Source organism: Hyperolius riggenbachi, chromosome 5 (assembly GCF_040937935.1).
Source record: "Hyperolius riggenbachi isolate aHypRig1 chromosome 5, aHypRig1.pri, whole genome shotgun sequence".
Classification (NCBI taxonomy): domain Eukaryota; kingdom Metazoa; phylum Chordata; class Amphibia; order Anura; family Hyperoliidae; genus Hyperolius; species Hyperolius riggenbachi.
This window is the reverse complement of record NC_090650.1, coordinates 147,369,419-147,391,539: the sequence shown is the minus strand read 5'-3', so window position 1 is coordinate 147,391,539 and position 22,121 is coordinate 147,369,419. Positions and strand designations below refer to the sequence as shown.

Genomic DNA, 22,121 nt, shown 5'->3' with positions numbered 1-22,121 from the left:
TAAAGGGAATCTGAAGCGAGAGGATCTTTAGTTAGGGACATTAAAGGGAATCTGAAGCGAGATTCATTCTCTCGCTTCAGATTGCTCGCTTCAGATTCCCTTTAACCACTTAACGACCACGGTCAGCCGATCGGCGGACCTAGGTGTTAAGTGGTTTTGCATAGAAATGGCTGCTCGTTCGAGCGGCCTTTCCATGTCCGTTCACAGAGGATGTCTCCGTGAACTGCCTGCGAGCCTCCGATTGCGGCTCGCAGGCGAAATTTAAACACGCGGCAGCAGCGCCGTAAAGGAGATCGGCGATCCCCGGCCTCTGATTGGCCGGGGATTGCCGGCATCCGATAGGCTAAAGCTTATTAGAGGTGGCGCAGGACGGATCGACGCCCTGTGCCGCCAACAGCGTGAGGGAGAGGGAGGGTAGGAGAGTGAGGGAGGAAAATCGCTGCGGAGGGGGGCTTTGAGAAGCTCCCCCACGCTCGGCCACACAGAGCGGCAGCGATCAGACCCCCCCAGCAGGACATCCCCCTAGTGGGGAGAAAAAAGGGGGGGGGGTGGAGTCAGATCACCCTGCCTTTTACTCGATCTGTGCTGCGGGCTGGAGAACCCACGCAGCACAGATCATCCAAAAATCCCCTGGTCCTTAAGTGGTTAATGTCCCTAACTAAAGATTCTCTGGCTTCAGATTCCCTTTAATGTCCCTAACTAAAGATTGATGGAATGATGGATGGATACTGCCATATTTATTTCCTTTTAAACAACACCAGGTAGTTCTGCTGATTTAGCTGCACTACTGTCTGAATCACACAAGAAACAAACATGCAGGTCATCAGCTAAGATGTCAGAAACACCTGATCTGCTGCATGCTTGTTCAGGGTCTATAGATAAAAGTAGAAGAGGTAGAGGATCAGCAGGACAGCCATGCAACTAGTATTGCTTCAAGGAAATAAATATGGCATCCTCAATATTCCTCTTACTTCAGGTGTCCTATGAGGACAGGCTGTATTTTACAAAAATTAGGAGGCAAAGGAAGTAATGTTTCCTATTTGTCCACTAGTGCATAGTACTGAGTTGTAAGGATGAGCGGGCAAAAGCCAAATTCACTTTCACCTAAAGCAAAACTGAGCGTTGGTGGGGATTAACTCACCTTGGTCACTGCCTGTGACTGCAATGCTTCAAGCCCCTCTACATCATCCCAATACTTCCTCCTTCCACCTGATACTTCACCTTTCTGGCTGTGTATTCAGAGGATGTAGAGGGGTGTGGAGTGCTGCAGCCTGAGGTGGTGACCAGGTTTCAGTTGAAGTAATTTGCTTTTACTGAGCTAAAGAAAAATGTCCCTTTAATGCAATATTCAATGTTAATGTAGTCATCATATTTGTATCCTCTCTTCCCCACAGCCATGACAGGGATGCTTTACAAGCTAGCAGACTTCTTGAAGCATAATTCAATCGACTGAGGAAGCAAATGTTAGATTTAATGCTCTGTCTATATAAAAGAACATGGTCAATACTTTGCAGCTTCAGTCTTTACCTTTCAAATGTCTCATAGGGACCTCCTCAAGTCCTTCTTCTTCATTAGCTGCATTAAAATTAAGTGCAATAAAAAGGGCAGCACCCTTATACAAAGTGTTTCCTCGAATCACTTGAAGGTTGGGCAGGGGAATAGACTTGACAGAGTTAAAAATGATGAGAACATATCCACCCACCTCTTTAATATCCTGGAATTAAATAAAATATGAAATAATTATATCCTGTAAAATTAATGAAATACCATCATTACATTTGAGGCAGTAAAACCAAGAATGTTGAGATATAGACATTGTAGACATTTATAGACCATTTATAAAGACGTGAGTTCACTTCATCTATGAATTGCTCCTTTAGGCCAGGTTCACAGTGGGAGTAGAAATGCAGTGCAATGGATCGGGAAAGTGGAGCTGATGTTATCTGCGCATTGCATCACATACAGTGAAACATACAGTCAATGAAAAGTATGCACGGTTAACGTGGGCATTATGCGGTAAATGCACTGCATGCAGTGCATTGTGATTCATTATTCCATCAGCACCCTGTGAATGTTTGTTGCATTGCGATGTTCTGCACTGCAATGCAGCTGTTATGATGCATCACACAATTCCACAATGAACCTAGCATTTAGTCACCATAGTTGCAAAAAAAAAAACAGTTTGGTTTTTTAATTTTTTTTCTTCATCACCCCATGGTGATCAGTGAATTCATTGTCTATTGAATATGGTATAACGTAATTATGGCGCCTATTAAAAAAGTGCTCCCTATTCACAATGCAAATCTTTTCACTACTGGCACCTAGTTTATAAAAAAGGGCACCGAGTAATATAAAACAGCTATATCCTTTGTAAAAGGTAGCCCTGCAAATATAAAAGAACCATATCGCTTGTTATCTTTAACATTCATTTCCATACCACGTTTACCAATTACAATAGCCCACTAACAAATAACCATTTCTAAAACTGTATAATTGTATCTAAAACAGTTCCCTATGCTTTCTCAGAAAAATATAGTTTACATCTCAACTTTGTGCACCACAATGAACAGCTTCTGCGATTCTCACCTATGTTCCAAATTATACGTTTTCAACACACCTACTTAAATATTAAGAGATATATATATATTCCATTCTATGTCAAGTACAGCCATGAACAATCATATGCCTATTTATATTAAACAAGCAAAACAGGGGATTAAGGATAGGCGCCCTTGGTAAGCCATTATTTCCCACAATGCAATGAGGTTCAAAGACAGGAAACTGTCAGGACCATGGCCCTGATATCACGCTGTGGGAGGGGTTTTATCACAATATAAGCAATACAAACATCCTTCATGATTTATTTGAGAAAAGGTAAAGATTTCTTATGGCAAAAGGGGTTAGGTATTGGCTACTAATTGGGATAAAGCTCAATCTAGGTTTAAAGTTCCTCTTTAACCGCTCATTCTCATCATGAATGTTATTTGATAAGTAATTCTAATTGGTCCATTGACCTTTACTGTGGCCAATTATCACTACTTTTCACAACTAGGATCTGCAATGAAAGTGGTTAAAAGGGTGTTTGTTCTCAATGGCTCAGTATGGTGTTTGTCAAAGTATTGTGTTTTCACTCAGAGCAGCGTATGGCATATGGCATGAGCTCGTCATAAAATCTTGACCAAGTTGATCACCACTTTATAAATAAATAGATTGCCATCATTGTTAAAGTGTTAAAGTGAGGTTTAAGATAGAAGTGTCAGCCAGACTAAAAAAGGTGCACTCTTTTCAGCTGATCACAACGACTATAAATATGGATAACAAAAAAGTACTATTGTTTTGAAGAAATAATTGTTTTGGAAAACAAGTAGTTTGCTTTAAAATACCCCCATATTGATATGAGGTGTTCTTCAGTCATAGCTCACACTACAAATGCAATTGCCAGCACTTAGCAATTGCAATTTAGCAATGCAGATTTTTTAGAGCAATTTTTGAATGAATGTGTATTTTTGCACACTCTTTCAAGATGAATTGCTCCAAAACAATTTGTGATTTAAACCAGATCGTCGCAATGTTGCTGTGGTAACACCATCATAACACACTGCACTAGCGCTTTGCCAGTCACAGGTGATCAGCAGGCGCATCACGATGGTCTAGGGTGTGAACCAGCCCTGAGCAAATAGGTGACAGGTTCGGAAAAAAAAATTCTATTTAATTCCAATAAACCTGGCTGGGTATTTAACCTCCTTAGCGGTAAGTTAGGCACTGGACAGAAATCAAGCGGTAACCCCAAGCTGGATCCATGGGAGGTGAGTAATGTGCAGGGCTGTTGCAGATGTATCTAGCAGTATGCACGCTTTCAGATCCTAAAATCCAGAAATATATTTATACCGCTAGGGATGTTAAAGTATAAACAAGAAATTAAAAAGAATAATCAGATGTGCTACAGCTGTTCCTTTTGGATATAAGCAATGCAAAGGGAGACAAGGCAACAATGCAGTAAGTGCATGCAGCCAAAGTCAAAAGTTGGTCTAAAGCTTCAATTTTCTCACTGCAATTTTAAAAATCTGAATTTACAACTTTACCTTAAGAAAAGATACATCAGCAGAGGGGCTTAAGTGAGTGATTTCCAGGTTTCCAAGTACTATTTCGCAACCATTATACATGGACTTCATAATGTTGTAATGTCGGTCCAGTTCTGTTAGCTGGTTGTTAGTTCCCATGCACACTGAAAAAGAATGGTGTAATAAACATTAGATCTCTAGAACACTTTAAAGATGCAATCTCACTTATGCAATGCACTTTTAGGCTATTTTAATAAGCTGTTTCAAAGGTCCCCACAAAGTACAGTAATCCACAGCAACCACGCTAGTTTAATGTCAATGGCTGGAGAATTGAGAAATGCTCTGATACTGGTCTAGAGTCTACAGAAAAATAACCGGGGTCAGACAGGAGGACAGAGGACACGCACAAAACTATTTGTACATCACCGTTTCAGGATAGAATTTAAAAAAAAAAAGTTTAATAAAATGGGACTATTGAGCTTTAGCCTGACTAGTGGTCACAAGCAGGGCCGGATTACCGACCAGGCAACAAAAGCAGTCGCTTGGGGCCCCATTCAGAGTCAAAGGGGCCCCATCAGCACATAAACCAGCCCTTGCCATCCTGTCAGCGGTGGCTGGATGGTATAATGGTTAAAGGGACTCTAAGCAGTGCAGTAACTATGGAAAGATGCATATCATTTTAAAGCTCTCTTTCTCCTCTTTCCAATGATATATAAACGGCTGCTCTATGCCTTTTAGTTTTCGATATTTTCGCGATCGAAATCGCGGCCACAGGACGACTTTTCTCCAAAGTCAGCGGTGGCTGGATGGTATAATGGTTAAAGGGACTCTAAGCAGTGCAGTAACTATGGAAAGATGCATATCATTTTAAAGCTCTCTTTCTCCTCTTTCCAATGATATATAAACGGCTGCTCTATGCCTTTTAGTTTTCGATATTTTCGCGATCGAAATCACAGCCACAGGACGACTTTTCTCCAAAGTTGGCAGCTCGATTCAGCACAATGCAATGAAATATAAGGAACCCAGGGGGATATAATTACAAACATCATGCTGGTAGGTGTGAGGATGTAATGAATAAGTTGTGGGTATGCTTAAAGGCATATCCACAGGCACTGCTTGGAGTCCCTTTAAGGGCTCTGCCGCTGACACAGGAGACCAGGGTTCGAATCTCGGCTTAGCCTGTTCAGTAAGCCAGCACCTATTCAGTAGGAGACCGTAGGCAAGTCTCTCTAACACTGCTACTGCCTATAGGGCGCGTCCTAGTGGCTGCAGCTTTGGCGCTTTGAGACAACCAGGAGAAAAGCGTGATATAAATGTTATTTGTCTTGTCTTGTCAAATGATGCCGTGCGCTGCTGATTGTCTTCAGAGCCAGGCTCTCCTCCTAGGTCCCCCTCCTGCTACTGTGCGCTCTGCCGATGCCCACTCCACCCTCCCTTCCCACAGAGAACCACAGCTGCAGCAAGAATGATAGCAGCAGATGGCAAACGCTCACTCACCTATCCATGATCCAAGCGATAGAGATCCCGTCATCTGAAACCCATCTGTCTCTTCTACAGTGCAGCCGCTCGCTCTGAACTTCCTGATTCTCAGATCAGACAGGAAGTAGGAAGTAGTAATAGTAGTAGTAACAGAGCGGCAGCACTCTAGAGGAGACAGATGGGCTCCGGATGACGGGACCTCTATTGCTTGGATCGCAATAGGTGAATGCGATTCATCTGGTGCTGTCATTCTCCCCCACTGCGGCTGCCTTCTCTGCTGGACTATCGTATTCACTGGGATGGAGGCTGCATGGTGGCTGTCTAGTTTGGGAGGAAATTGGTTGTTCGGTGGTGGGAGTGGTTATGTAATTCTGTCTGGGGAACGGCTTCCGGTTTGGCGGTGTCCAGAGCTTTCTGCTTTTGCCAGGCTGGAGATGCAGGGGGAAAGTGCTGCTGCTGTGATATCTAGCACCCTCTTCACAGGGGTGCCCCAGCCTCTGAGTGCAAATGTCCCAGCCATTCATCTCTCACTCTGCATTTTGCAGCTGCTATTCCCTGCATTGTGCACCCACAGAGGAAAGCGGGCTGTTACCCATAGCAACCAGTAGCTCGGCTGCCCGGTGTGTGCGGCATATTGCTGTGCAGCTGCATCTTCTGATTCTATTAACGACATGATGGGGGGGGGCCCAAATCAGTTACTTTGCTTAGGGCCCCATTTAGCCTTAATCCGGCTCTGGTCACAAGGAAGCCAATGTGGTCTTATTTAAGTGAGTAGTTATACTGTACATTTTAATGGTAGCACGTAAAGGTAAGCTAAAACTTTACTTCTGAAAGTCTATTTTACATCTTAGCATGGAGCAGCAAGAATTATTGTCATCAGCTTATACAGGTTTCCTACAACTACATACACACATGGGACAAGAGTTTACAGTTTACCCACGATCAGTGCACAGATGTGCTGCTTACACATGGGATATATTCTGTCTTATGTAAAAGAGAAGACAAGGATGAGGCTTTCTGCCGCTACTTACTACAAGAACTACAACAAGAAGGGGAGGCAACCAATGATTAGGTCCTTCTGTACTCACACTAGACTGTCACCCAAGACAATCACAACTAATCATTTTGGGTGATGAAAATCAAACTCAATACTTTAACACAGCTGCTAGCGAAATTAAATAAACAAATCTTACTGCCTGTCGAAGATCGCAGTGAAGGAATTTCAGTACCAGATAAAAGCGGCTGCAGAAACGCTGAAAAAGCCGCTCGGTGTGCAACAGCCCTGTGTGTGTGTGTGTGTGTAGTCTGTGGTCAGCACATGAACCTTACCATCTGTTTTTTCATTTGTAACATCAGGTTTTAAGGAAACATCAAGCAGTGATGGTATTTTGTATGTCTATCAATTATTGGCAGAGTAAACGTGTTTCCAATATTTTGTTAAATGGTTGGAGGTGTCTTTCTAGAGCCAGAGTTTTGTATATTTATCATAATATATTACTTTTCATCCTCATACCAATCTGCAGTAAAAATAAGCAAAGCTGTTACTGGTCCAGCTCCAGGCTTCATTCCTGGTTTTATTTAATGTTCTTGAGCCCAAGACAAAATTTTCGCCTGATAAACATGTAAGGAAAATGTGAACTGGATGATTTAGTCTTTAATTATGGTGCGGTCTGAGAGAAAACAGAACTTTTTGCGCGTAATTTGTTTTTCAATAATAAGGAAACAGCCACTGGCTTAATAAATATGGCAAAATATACAACATTCTTTTTTACTGTAGTATCAGAGCTGCATAGTGGCCTGATACAATTCACCTTTTCTCCAAAGTTTTCTCCAAGTTTATATTTTCACATTATAAATAAATGCCTTTTAAACCAACAACAAACAAGAAAATAATTTTGATAGTACTTTTTCACCTACTTTTTGGTATTTTTTAGTTGCAGAGTACAAAAGTTATTTTAAACAGAACATGAAAAATTATTCTCAAGGAGAAAATTTAGGACAAAAAGTTAGTTGAATCGAGGTACAGTACTATAAATGTAATAGAAATTTAAAGAGACATTGAAGTCTCTTTTTTTTACCTCATCGTATCCAGCCGTCCTCAGCATGACATTCTAAGCTGAATCGCCGCATCCCCGTGGCAGAATGAGTTATTTATGGCCCAGAAATAGCCCAGCAAAGTTCCATGGCTCGCATATTTTTGCTTCCTGGAAGAGGCAGAGCTGTGCGCAGTAGCTCTGCTCCTCCCCTGTCAATCTCTGCCAAACTGCGTGGAGATCGGTGGAGATTGACAGGATACAGGCTTGTTTCCACTACACGCAGATTGGATGCGGAATGGATGCAGAAAAACTGACTCCAATGAATGCCTATGGGCTTGTTTCCACTAAACGAGATTTTTCTGATGCAGATTTTCCCATAGGCATTCATTGGAGTCAGTTTTTCTGCATCCATTCTGCATCCAATCTGTGTGTAGTGGAAACAGGCTCTAAGAGGCAGCTCTGCCTTTCCCAGGCAGCAAAATCTGTGAGGTAAATACAAAGGAGGCACTCAATTGGCTTCAAACTTGCGTTTTATCAAATCCCAGTAATACACGACATGTTTCGGGGCATATCCCCTTCATCAGGTGTACACTCAATTGGCAAGTACACTCAATTGGCAAGTTTGAAGCCAATTGAGTGCCTCCTTCGTATTTACTACATTGAACCGTGTGTGGAATGGTGACCCACAGAGGGATTGTGCACCGGCAACATAGACCTGACTAGGCCTATTCCACAGGGACTCGCTGCAGTTTGCTTGTTGTGAGCAAAATCTGTGAGCTTAGAATTTCATGCTGAAGACGGCTGAATAAGAAAATAAGGTAAAAAAAACAACCAAAAAAAAACTTCAGTGTCTCTCTAAGTGGTGCAGCTGTGAACAGTAAGGGCCCATTTTCCCTGATTTACAGTGACATGTTGCATTTCTATATATTGTACACAGTGTAGAACAGATCATTTTGTTTTAAACGCCTTGTTCTCACTTGTAATTATGATGACATTGGGCATGATTCCTAAAGCTTTTTTTTTACCTGTTTTCCTCTGCTTTCAAACTTTCAAAAACTCATCAATGTTACATTTTTAAGCTTCCAAAGAGCAAAAATATAATATAATTAAGGTAAGAAAAGTAATATTGAAATGGAGTTAATCAGGAACAACTTACTTTGAGTGGTGATTTTGCTTGTAAATTTGCTGAAAGATTATTTTTATCAATTAGGGGATAAGTCATTTATGAGAAGTTTTGCAAATAGAGCTCATTGTTTCTGCATATTGCTGCAAGAGTTATGCATTGTGTTATGCTAGGTACACCCGATACAATTTTCTGGCAGATTTACCTGCCAGAATAATTTTTTCCAACATATCTGATCTGATTTTCCAATCGATTTCCATAAAAGTGATCAGAAATCGATAGGAAAAATTGGAAAATTGATCGAAATTCAGATCGGACATGTTGGAAAAAATCGATCTGGCAGCTAAATCTGCCAGAAGATTGTATCATGTGTACCTAGCATTACAAAGAAAGCAATATACAGCTCTGAGTGAGAATAAATAAAAAAAGGCCATGTTTGAGCTGCATTAAGTACAATGACTTCTATGTTGCCACTACCTTCTGCGGCACTGTACAAAGTCCTTTAAGGATCAAACTGGGATAAAGCAGAGCAATGTATAAGTCCAGAGCTACTTTTGATGCCTGGCATAGAGACACAGTAATTTGCACATCCGTAGTAGCAAGCAGTGTGCTCTACTTTAGGACCTCTAGGCACAGGAACTTTTTTTTTGCCCCTCTGTTGTCAATCTGCTGAACTCTCTACATGCCCTCCCCCCTTAGTGGTGCGCACGTTAGTTGCAGTGTAGTTATCGGTAAAATTGTCTGATGAACACTGTGCCTCGATGTAATTATGTATCCTGTTTACACTGCTGTTTTTACTGTGTGTCCTTCCTGTTACTGGTGCCCTGTATGTATGTGCCAAACCCAATTCCGGGCATGACCCAGTTGTGCTTGATGAATAAAGTGATTCCAATTCTGATGATGGACTGCAAGAGGCAAGCGGATAGCTTGTAAGCAGGCTGCTGACTCCAGACCACTTATCTTATTCAGAAACCATGACCCTTCTGACAAACCATTTTATAGTGCTCCAAAGCTGAGAAGATGGGACTATGCTTGTCTGTCTGGGCACGAGACCCAAGTGGGATGGGTATCAATCCTGGGACTGTCTACATGCAGCAATGAAAGCAGGCCCTTAAAAGCATACCTCTTCTACCTGAAATGGTTTCTAGAGAACTACTTTGCTATTCAGCATTCACCTTTGTTTGTCTTCACTATTCCTAAAAGTTGTCAGTAAGGCCCCTTTTCCATTAGCAATCGCTAGCGTTCGTGCTGCACGCTAGCGATTGCGATCCAGCAAACGTACAAAATTTTCCGGCGATTTCCCAATGTTTGTGATCGTGATTTTGCTATGCTATGCATTTCCAAATTGAATCACTGTAGTGGAAAATACTTCTAGTGATTTCTATGATAAAGTAACAACCCTAGCGATTTAAAAATCACTAGCAATTTGCGATTCAGCAATCGCAATCATTCTAGTGGAAAAGGGCCCTAACAAGAATGTAGCTCTGTTTTCTTGCTGTAGTGTAAAGCATATCTACGCAAAGAGGTGATGCGGCCTCGCACACAGTATGCTTGCATCACAACAAATGAGCTTTAGCTCTAATCTAGGATAAAGTTATTAGTAAATTAGTCAAGTAAACTTGTTCAACACAAGCACTGCAAGTGGCATGTAAACAGTCTTTATTAAATAAACTAAAACCTGCAGAGTTGGAATTGACTAGAGGGCATAGGTTGTAGAGCTTTGAATTATTTAGGCAGCCAGTTCTTTCCTTTGCTAATCATCATTCAGACTTGACAGAGAGTGATCTTTGATCCCTTGAGTGTTAAACAGAATTAAACAGCAACTGGATGAGAGGCATGACAAAAGTCAATGCATTATTAATCCAAAAGGTCTGTTCTCAGGCTGTATACCTGTGTGTTAAGCTGTAACTCAAGATCACTGTATGAGCTGCTGAGCCTATTTTGACAATGATTTATGTACAGCATGTACCAAAGTAATTTTTAAGATCTCCATGGTAGCTGTAGTGTATTATGTAACAGACGTAGATGAACTCATTTGAGTTTGATATAAATATACAGATATTCACAGGAACATATTGATTGCACTTTAGGATGCGCCTCAGTATGATGGACACTGTTGCATTATGGGTAATTGTCTCCCAAAAGGATTGGTAAAGGGATAAAAAACCTAAGTCACATGAATCAGCTGAATTAACTGTTCAAGTTTGCAGCCACTTCAGTAACACTTAATCCACCTAAAACATGACATTTCCATTTTTGGCGAATACAGAGTTAAGGCCTAAACGATTGACTTAAAGTTGGGCAACATGATCTCTTCTTCATTTCCCACTCTTGTAAGTCTGACGTCTATCCAGTACACGTCTCATGGAAGATTATATGTTTGGGTTCATTATGCTGGATACACACGGTGCGTTCGTGCACTCGATTTTCCCGTCGATTAGTTTATTTCCAACATGTCCGATTTGGATTTCGATGGATCGTTAGGTCGATTCGGCATACTTTGCATGTGAATCGACCTAACGATCCATCGAAATCCAAATCGGACATGTTGGAAATAAACGAATCGACGGGAATCGACGGGAAAATCGAGTGCACGAACGCACCGTGTGTATCCAGCATTAGAGATTAGGGAGGCATCAGCAAGAAGAAAAAGGCAGTAATCCATTTAAAAGCTAAATCTACACAAACAAATGGCTTGTGCACTACTCTAAGGGCTGTTTTTCACTATCAGCACTTTGATTCCAAATGTTTCATGCAGTGTGATGCTATTGCAATGTGATTTTACCCAGTTGCTAATGTTATTCCTAAAGGGTTTCTATGTGCACAAGTTTAAAGTAATTATGACTTGACACCAGTAATATCTAGCCGTAATTCATGCTCATCTGTTCTGCAATAAAGATCTACAAATCTGAACTTTTAAACAAAATTTTAGCTTTTAATTCTTTGGCACACAAACCATAAACCTTATAAAGCTGTCAAACTTTTTCAGTTACACTTTGATACATTTTTAATTATTTTAGGTCACTGAAAATGCAAGTTTTGCCTAAGATGAGCAAAAACAGCTCAAATCCAAAGTTGGGTTGAACTAATGCAGCCAAAGTTTACTACTGGAGTCATCAAGAGCCAGCTAAAGCAAATCAACAAAAATCCACCAATAACTGAAATGTCACTTGTGGATAAACTGATGTAACTGACATGGCATGTACCAAAGTTGGTGATGCATGCATTTATGAAGATGATGCAGCTAAAATACATAAGAGGACTGAAGCAATATTAATGCATTTAAGACCTCAAAAATGTTGAGCACTATATATAGGATCAACTTTTGGAAATTGTTGCCTTCGTCAGACCAGAACATATGAATATTTATGGGCACAGTTCTGTCACTCAATAAGAGTTACAGAACAAATATAAATGGTAATGAATAAAAAAAAGTTTAGAAATTAATAATACATGAACATACAGATACAAAGAGGCAGTTCTGTTTCTCAGAGTTGGAATGTACAGCACAATCAGTGATTTCAGGAAAGGGGTGGGGAAGGACTTCAGAAGTGAAAGTGGAAATGCAAAAAGACAGCCACGTTCAATATGGAGACTGTGGGTTTTGTTTTCCAAAAAGGTTTATCATTTTCATTTTCTCACATATTTCTTTCTTCCACATCGTCCATAAGTTACCATCAGATGCACTACTAGTTACCATGGATGTAGAATCGCTTTCCAGCAAGGCACACCACAAAGAAGCAGACTGAGTCATGTTACACATTTCCATCATCATCCCCAAACAGAACCACAGAGAAGAGGAGATTACCTAACCTGTCTGCTTTTCATTACAAACAACTACTTTCATAGCAGAATGTACCTGCAACACATGGGCACAGCAGTGTGAAGCAAGGTAGCATCATGGTATGACAAGCTTATTTATGGCTGACCTACAGAAGAGGGACAGGAGAGAATAAGATAAAAACGAAATCACTATTCTATACTTCCCATTTATTAAGTTGAAAATTAACTTCTCTGCAAACTCTGAACCTTCCAAACTCCATTTTGTCCATAAAAGATGGCAAACTGAACACTTCAGTGCACAGAAATCCCATTGACAGATGCAGCCATCAATATCATATGTCACCCCCAGTGACAGAAATTAATTGTAATAATCATGTGCACATTTCAAAGAATGCTCCGACAGATATCTACTGAGTAAAAACACACCAGGTAACTGATCACAGATACTTCATTATGACCATCATTATGAAATGTTATATACTACTATACAGAAAATAATATGTAAAAAGTAACTTTGAAGCTATTTTCTAATGTTGCAGAAGAGAAATGCGTGTATTGCAGAGAAATGCGTGTATTGCACAGCTGCTTAAGCTACACAGGAAGTTTACAAATGAATGTGTGTGTATATATATAGAGTTTCACTACTTGACCGGGCACCACTAAAAGAAGCAGAATCACAGCTGGGAATGACCTGTTTTTTCCACGCACTAACTGCCAAAAAGAACTAATTCAGAGACATTATTTTGAAATGATGCGTGAATAGCAAGGCGCTAAAGTCATCTTGGAATGGTGAACCTTGCAAAGCAGTATTTGCACTAGCTTGACAGGTGAATGAAGATGATATATGTATGCATTGTATCAGCTGGGAGAGAAACTATAGACGATAAGACTGTTAACCGATATGAACTGGAGATTATTATGCAATATGTCCGACCCTCAGAGCTCAATATTTTACTTCAAGTTCTTTCACCTGTTTGTTAATACATTTTGTGAACAAAAGTGTGGGCAGCCGTGGGGTTTTGTAATTAATGGGTCAGAATAAAGAAACATCAGAAAAAAATAGGAAAGGAAGGAAATACATTTTCTAAGGCCGAGGTAGTAGCGCATGATGAGAAGGGACGCAAACATGTTCAAATATTCATTAGTCTCAATATGATCACTATTTTATGGTCCAAAATAATAATTGAAATAATCGGTATGTTTACTTATGGATGAGACAGCTCACACTGGTAGTACCCGGAGCTCATTCATATCATCCATGGTATGTATGTCTGAGGGATGAGGGGTCAAGTATTTTAGCCACTTGAGGACCAGAGGTTTATACCCCTTAGTGACCAGGCCATTGTTTACAATTCAGCACTTCACAACTTTAACTGCTTATTACTCGGTCATACAACGCAGCACCCAAATGAATGTTACTCCCTTTTCTTCTCACAAATAAAGCTTTCTCTTGGTGGCATTTTATTGCTACTGCATTTTTTTTTTTTATTAAAAAAAGACATTTTAAAAAATGTATTCTCTCTCTCCCCCTTCCACGCCCCCCCCCCCCCCAATTGGCCCAAGACGTTACATCCGCTACACAATACATACATAGACATATGACAGTTAAGTGACAAGGCAATTCTCTGTGCAGCACTGCGTTAGCTTACCTAAATAAACAGCCTGCCAGCTTCAATCACAGGCTGATCGCTGGAGTCCCCTCTGCACAGTGATAGGTGCTTGCTCTCGTGCAAGCTCCTGTCAAATCTCGTTCCTCACGAGATAGCGCCATATGGCGGCATGGAGGAACAACAGAGCCGCTCTGCCGCTGCCATATGGTGTTACGCAGTCGGAGAGAAATTAAAGTTTGCATCAAGCAACAAAAATTCCCTGGGTTTGCCATTCACTACTTTAATTTCAACAAATTTGTTTTTTTTTTTAACCACTTCCATACCAGCAGTCTCTGCCCCCTTAAGGACCAGAGACTGCTGGCATGGTAAAATGCTGTCCCCCAACGAATCGCCGCAGATAACCCCTGCTCTCGCCAGTCACAATGCTGCCCCATTGCCTCAGTCTCCTTTTTCTGCCATCTCTATGATGTTAGAGTGCTGACAGCCAATCATGGGGCTGCTTTCATTGGCTCCTGATGCTGTCTAGCAATGGGAGCCAATGTGATTGGCTCTCCGTGATCACGTGGTCAGGAGCCAATGAAAGCGGCTCCTGACCAGCTTACAGAGCTCTGCCGTCTTATAGACGGCAGAGGAAGCAAATTGCGCCCGGTTCAGAGTGGCAAGATTGACAGTATCATCGTTCATCAGCATGTTGAATCTATGTCCAGTCAGAGCGGCAGCACCACCTGCTGAATGTAGCTTCAAATTGCGTCGGTTTGGAACCAGTAAGGGCCCGTTTCCACTGACGCGGTTTCTGCGTCGAATCCGCAGAGTTTCCTCGCAGGCAAATCGTGCAGGGAAACTCTGCCATAGGGTATAATGGCACCACCGCCCGAATCGCTTGCGCTAACGATTCGGCCGACATTTTCATCCAAAATGGTGCGGGAGGCTGCAAATCCCAAAGCCGTGCATGGCACTGCTGATGGGATTGGTCTGTGCGCACCAGGAGGTGACGCCGCGTGTCTTGCAGATGCGTGCGTCACAAGTGGAAACAAAAATATACCACCAACCATAAAGCCTTACGCAGTGGGTCATATGATTTTTTATATAACAAGCAGTTTACTATTTTAAATAAAATGAGAATGACCATGTTTTTCTTTTTATGGGAAGTGTTCATAACATTATTAATGATGGCTTAAAGGGCTTTTCCACGTGTAAGCGAGATTGTGTCACAAATGATGAAGTATTCCCATGCTCTCAGCTCCAGGTAAAATGACCTGCTGACAGACAAAAGTCTTGATAACTGGCACCTGTGATTCATTTCCTTATACGCACAACATCCTCACAAATCCTTCGTGTTTCCTGTTGCATCATCACCAACTAATAATAACTGGACTACCCATTTGGTAATGTTGAAAAGCTTGCATTACGTTGCACTTTTATGGTAGGTGTGCCCCATTTGCACAGCTAATTTCACAAGCAAACATTATAAAGCTATTATGTGATCTGCCTATCACCATGTCGTCACCAATCTCAGATGCACATTCTCTGTTGTCCTCATACAGCTGTGGTACCTGTCAGTCTCTCGTAAACCATTAACCTCTGTTAACATTCCCAGAACAGCAAATATTTATCGGAAAACATAACTGAGAAGATAGTAAATGTTGGCATATGTGATAAATGGGCAGCTATGTTGTCCTTTAGGAAAACATTTTGTAACTGCTTAAGAAGCAATGCTCATGCATTGTTTAACACTATATCACTGTAACCCTTCATATACCACTGACTGAAGGCTCGCCAGGTTGCACGATAGATGGTTTGTAAAATATAGTCACCCAAAACATACTATAGTATGTTCATTTAGCTTTCAGTGATTTTCCAATGATGATTCAAATCTGAATTGTTGCTATTGGTTACTGCATATCATCAGTGTGCTTTGTGCTTATTTTTTATTTCCAAGCTTAGATATTAAACCGAGCAGATATTTCAGCTGTGTAAGAATGTACAGCGGCAGACAAGGAAACTAAATGTACACCTGTCATGACAGAATTACAGACACTTTTTTTTACTTACAGTTGCTATCAGTAATAACTGAACAGACAACTGATGAGCAAGGTAATGGCCATGTTTCCCTGTGGCTCGGTTTACATTAGATGTGTTTTAACTGAAGCTTTTTTACAAATGCACTGCTATGCATCCGTTTTTCAGTGTTCAGTGTAAATAGGCCCTAAGTTCTGAATATGCTAGTTCCTTGGTAGTAATATTGTCTAAACCACAGGTGTCGAACTCCAGGCCTGGAGGGCCAGATCCATGCCAGTGTTTAGGATGGACTGAGGAGGAGAGAAATGTGTTCTACCTGATGGACCACACCTTTCCTTATTCAGACCCTTCAATTAATTTGAGCTGTGTCAAAAATGTGTGAGGACCTCGGCCCTCGATGGACTGGTTTGACATCCCTGGTCTAAACCATTGCAGTTAAATAGGCACCTCTGTTAGTTTGGTGTCAATGTAACTGTGCCTGTAAGAGTAGTGTCCCTGTTCCTGCCAGTGCAGTGTTAGTGTCCCTGTCAGAGTAGTGTCTTTGTATTTCCACTGGCCCTGTATGGCCAGTGCTGTCAGTGTCCCATTCAATGCAGTCAAAGTCCCTGTCATTGTGCAGCAGGAAGTGCATTTGATTGGCCCAATTCCAAGCTGCATACAAGGTATGGACTTTGCATGCAAGCAGGAACTATTTAAAGCTCATTGACCATCTCAATTTTATCCATTGACCAGGCACAACTATTGGTTCTAATGCCTAAAGCCTAGTTCACACTACAAACTGCAAGCGCATTTGCAAAGTGCTTGGATTTTTTTAATGTGATTTTTGAAAGAAATGTGTATTATTGCACATTTCCTAAGGGCTTTTGCACATTACATGCAATTCCAATTAGCGATTTTGATGCAATTTTAAATGCAATTCCGAGTCACGATTTTTAATCCGTACCGCATGCTGTGTTTTTTTCTGCATTTTTCTTCTTGTTTTGATAGCCTCAAGGGAAAATCAGAATCGCAAATCGGAATTGCAAATCAGATTTGCAGTGTGCAGGGAGCCTCAATCTTACTTGCTCCAAAAATGCAGCATACAGCTTCTGCGGGAATACCCTCAGCCGGTCAGCAAAGCGGTTTTCGAATCACCAGCAAATTGAAAAGCGCTCAGAAGTGCTTGCAGTGTGAGCCATCCCTAACATTGCTTGTTTCGGCAAAAATAAAACACAGCTAGGCATTTTTTTTTTTTTTTTTTGCAGTGATCTGCAAATCTCATCCATGAAGTACCGGTATATACCACAGTTTAACAATAAAAAGCAAATAAAAAATGTCTCAGGGTTAAATAAGAACAGATTCTCGCTACGAATATTGAAATCAGCAGCAACTTATCTGGTGTAGCCAATTTTCATTTTAGATATGTGAGGCAGTGATGCACTTCGGCATCTGCCTAGAAAAAAAAAAATAGTAATTTGGATTTGCTCCTTTACCATGGAAGAACTGAACGGTGTATATGTTACGGCCAGAACCCGAAGTTTGGCCAGAACTAGAAGTGGCCGGCCACTTCGGGTTCTGGCCGGCCAATGTGCGAACTGGCCGCTGCGCTGCGGCCAATGTGAGAAATGCAACAATTCCTGTAAGGTTAATGTTATGTTGTGGCCGCAGCGCAGCGGGCAAATGTATCACATCTTAGTTTATTCAATGAAATTAAGCCGCCGGCTTTTTCTCTGCCTCTCTCCTCCCCCCGCCTCTCTCTCCTCCCCCCCGCCTCTCTCTCTCCTTCTCTTATGGGCAGCCGGCGGGGACACGCGTGTCCAGGAGTCGTTCGTCGCGGCAGGAGAGCAGAGCGGGGAGGCTGCAGACATTGCTTCTGCCAGCACCCGCTCTGCAAGAACGGCAGGATTCCCTGCCGCGACGAACGACTCCGGAGGGACACGCGTGTCCCCGCCCGGCTGCCCATAGGAGAGCGAGAGAGGCGGGGGGGAGGAGGAGAGAGAGGCAGAGGAGGAGAGAGAGGCAGATAAAAAAGGCAGTTCGCACATTGTCGCCGGCTTAATTTCATTGAATAAACTAAGATGTGGTACATTTGCCCGCTGCGCTGCGGCCACAACATAACATTAACCTTACAGGAATTGTTGCATTTCTCACATTGGCCGCAGCGCAGCGGCCAGTTCGCACATTGGCCGGCCAGGACCCGAAGTGGCCGGCCACTTCTAGTTCTGGCCAAACTTCGGGTTCTGGCCGTAACATATACAATACTACAAAAAAGTGCTACGCAAACAGCAAGGAAAGCACCAGGAGAGACAAAATAAACACTTCTGACTAATTTGAACAACATGGACGCCTTTCATCTCACCTTACCTATGGAGACAATTGTGAAAACAAGAAATCTTCACATAGATCAGGTTTATTGAACAGGCAGGTACTAATCCGTGACCGTACCAGACAAATAATGTGTTACAATGTAAACTATACAGATACTTCTAGGGGAGTCACCACCCCACTCATTTTGAACACATGACCTGAAAATGAAAAACCCGTAACCTGAATTGTGCTAATCATTAGCCTAGGAGATGCACAACTTAAACAAGCTGGTTTGAATAAAAGGTCAGCATAATAATAATGCAATATAACTATTCCAGGAATAGATACATTTTACACTTTTTGCACAGTAGCTAATTTTAGTTAATGAGAAAACACACAGGGCCATATTCTATTGTTGAACTTGCCAGCGCTTAGTTCTTAAAGGGACACTTAAGTCAAACAAAAAAAATGAGTTTTACTCACCTAGGGCTTCCAATAGCCCCCTGCAGCTGTCCGGTGCCCTCGCCGTCTCCCTCCGATCCCCCTGGCCCCGCCGGCAGCCACTTCCTGTTTCGGTGACAAGAGCTGACAGGCTGGGGACGCGAGTGATTCTTCACGTTCCTGGCCACAATAGCGCCATCTATGCTGCTATAGCATATATCATATAGCAGCATAGAGGGTGCTAATGTGTCTGGGAACGCGAAGAGTCAGCTCCTGTCACCGAAACAGGAAGTGGCTGCCGGCGGGGCCAGGAGGATCGGAGAGAGACGGCGAGGGCACCGGACAGCTGCAGGGGGCTATTGGAAGCCTTAGGTGAGTAAAACTCATTTTTTTTGTTTGACTTAAGTGTCCCTTTAATATAGGCAATGGGAGCATCGCCTTATCCTATTTACCTTAAACCCCCCGGGCGGGGGTAAGGCCATGGTGCTGAAGAACAGCACCACAGGGTAAAGCCTCGCTCCCCATCGCCTGAGTAATGCTCCTTAATGATTGGCCATTGCACGAAGGAAACTGGCAATAGGATTTGCCAGTAATCCTTGCGCGATGGCAAGGTGATAAGTAGCTCGCATCTGCAAGCTGCTTATCGCCTGGAATAGGATGTGGCCCACCGTATGATAATTAATGCTGCAGGTTGTAAGTTTTTCTTGCATGCAAAAAAATGCATAAGTGCATACACACATCCAATTGTGATTCACCATTTTTACCATGTCCATGTAGTATGAGAACTTCCTTACATAATCTATTCATGGTATTCAAAGTCTGTTGGCTCCTCATACTACATGGACATGGTAACATTGGGCAATGATTGGTCAATCAAAATTAGATGTGTGTTTGCACCTTTAAATGAGAACGAAGCCATTGACCTATATGGGTTATATGTTCTAATGTGAAGTCACATGTGGGGAAATGCATGCAAATCAGTTAAGTGTGAACCCTACTGTAGTGCTTCCTCACAGCAACAGGCTCATACTTATTCTCTAATTTGGCAAACAAGAAAAGTAAATATTTGCTAGGGTGTTCATTCATCCAGCAGTATACTTAATAAAGATGCAACATTATGCCAATGACTGTAAACACATTGCAACTAAATGCATGTATTTCTTACATGAACAAGCCCTAAAACATATATTTTTGATTGCAACTATTTGGTTGCTATTATTATTTAGTATTTATATAGCGCTGACATCTTCCACAGCGCTGTACAGAGTATATTGTCTTGCCACTTAACTGTCCCTCAGAGGGGCTCACAATCTAATCCCTACCATAGTCATATGTCTATGTACGTATTGTGTAGTTTATGTATCATATTCTACGGCCAATTTAGGGGGCAGCTAATTAAGTTAAGTTATCTGTACGTTTTGGGGATGGGGAGGAAACCGGAGTGTTCGCAGATACGGGGAGAACATACAAACTCTGTGCAGATAGTGCCCTGGCTGGGATTCGAACCACGGACTCAGCACTGCAAGGCAAGGGTAGTAATATATACATAGCAATACTGCTAGAGTATACACAGGATGTAATTTTTAGTGTCCGGGCTCGTTTCCACCATAGCGAATCCGCATGCGGCGCCGACATGCGGATTCGCTTGGTACATTGAAGTGGCCGGGGCTGTTTCCATATGTGCGGCGTGCGGGAGCGATTTGGCGGCGGGCCATATCTGCACGACGGGACCCACAGAATTCGCCTGCGTCGGGAATCCATGTGAATCGCCGCTAATGTATTTAATAGGAGAAACGCATGCGTTTTTTACATGCGTTTTTACCCGCGATTCGCGTGCGATTTCGCACCTTTTTCAATGTTATTTTGCCCTGGCAGAGTCATGGTTAATTTCGCATGGCACCCTGCCATGCGAAATTGCGGGTAAAAACGCATGCGGAAACGCATCCGCATGCGTTTTTACAAGTGTCGGGATGCCGGCGAAATCGCGTCGCAACAGTGGAAACGGGCCCTCAGAAACAGTATAGTTGCAATAGTTAAAAAAAAGTTAGTGTTCAAGTAGATAAGGAATATGGTTAAGTGCTAAGCCCAGCAATGGTTATAGTCAGTATAAGATTTGGGTTGTGTTAGATTGTCCAATTTATTCAACCAAAACAATCGAATAGAGAGGAAATAAAAAAAATCCTTTTTTTCACTCTAGAAAAAACAAACAATTATTGGTTTTCTTTTTTATAAAATTCGGATCGTATGTGTTAAAAAAAATCAGATAGAAAAATATAAAAAATTAAAATTTGTTATAGTTTACTTTTAAACCAACTCCACTACTGTCTATTTTGAAGTTTCATTTACCACAGAATTGGCACCGTATGCCATGATGTTGCTGAATAAGATGTGGTCTTCATTGCCTGTGAAATTATGATGGCTGTGAAACACAGCCAGAGGCATCCAGTCTACTGAAAGCCAAGACCACAATATTTACAGAGGGAGCCATAAATACAAAAACTGGTCTACATTTTAGTAATAAAAAAAAGTTACTAAAACACTCCTTTAAAAGTTCAAATCACTTTTTTTCCGATCAAAGAGAGTTATATCAATACTCTGTATAAAATATACTAGCTAAAACGTAACTTTTATTGCATCATACAGGCATGTTAGGGGCTGTCTTGAGGCTAGAGGATTCCTGTGACTGACTACACCAATATCTCAATTCTTTTATTCTATGTATAGCATTTGTACTTGATTTGAGCACCCCTAATGAAGCCCCCATAGAAAGGGATCAAAAAGTGTTGGAATGATTTGTCTGTCTGTACATCAGGTGATTTGAGTGAATAAGGGGACTTTTTAGATGGTTTAATACCTCGTTTTTGAGTCCTATACAATAGCTTTTCAACAATACCCTCAACCGCTTTCAGGTGAGTATTTTAAGTCACTTAATTACATGTTGTATTGAGATTCAGACATTAAGGTCCCATTATTAGTTTAGATTATATGATACAATAAAAGGTACATTTTAGCAAGAATATTTTATACTGGATATTGGCTGTCTCTGATCAAAGAAATTATTTTTTTTAAATGTTGCAAACAAAAACTAGAACATTAAACCTGAACCTCCAGGCAAACAAAAAAACTCAGGTTAATACTATGATCCACTTAGTTAAAAAGCAATAAATGTGAATGATTATGGGTAGCTAAATCAGCCACTTACAATGTAATTTCAAGATGGAATAAACCTTTGTTTGTAGAGTGACCATAGTGATGGCTTGCACAGTGCTATTACTTGTCACAC

The 22,121-nt window shown here is 41.6% G+C and overlaps 1 protein-coding gene across 1 annotated transcript in view; it reads right to left on the bottom strand.

The window, feature by feature from the left end:
- EGFR (epidermal growth factor receptor) overlaps positions 1-22,121 on the bottom strand; it is a 342,723-nt gene that overhangs the window by 110,306 nt on the left and 210,296 nt on the right. Inside the window, exons 2-3 of the mRNA XM_068236350.1 lie at positions 4,083-4,225; positions 1,528-1,714 (exon numbers count right to left, since the gene is read on the bottom strand). Coding sequence (XP_068092451.1) covers positions 1,528-1,714; positions 4,083-4,225 — 330 coding nt within the window. The remainder of the gene's footprint in view (positions 1-1,527; positions 1,715-4,082; positions 4,226-22,121) is intronic.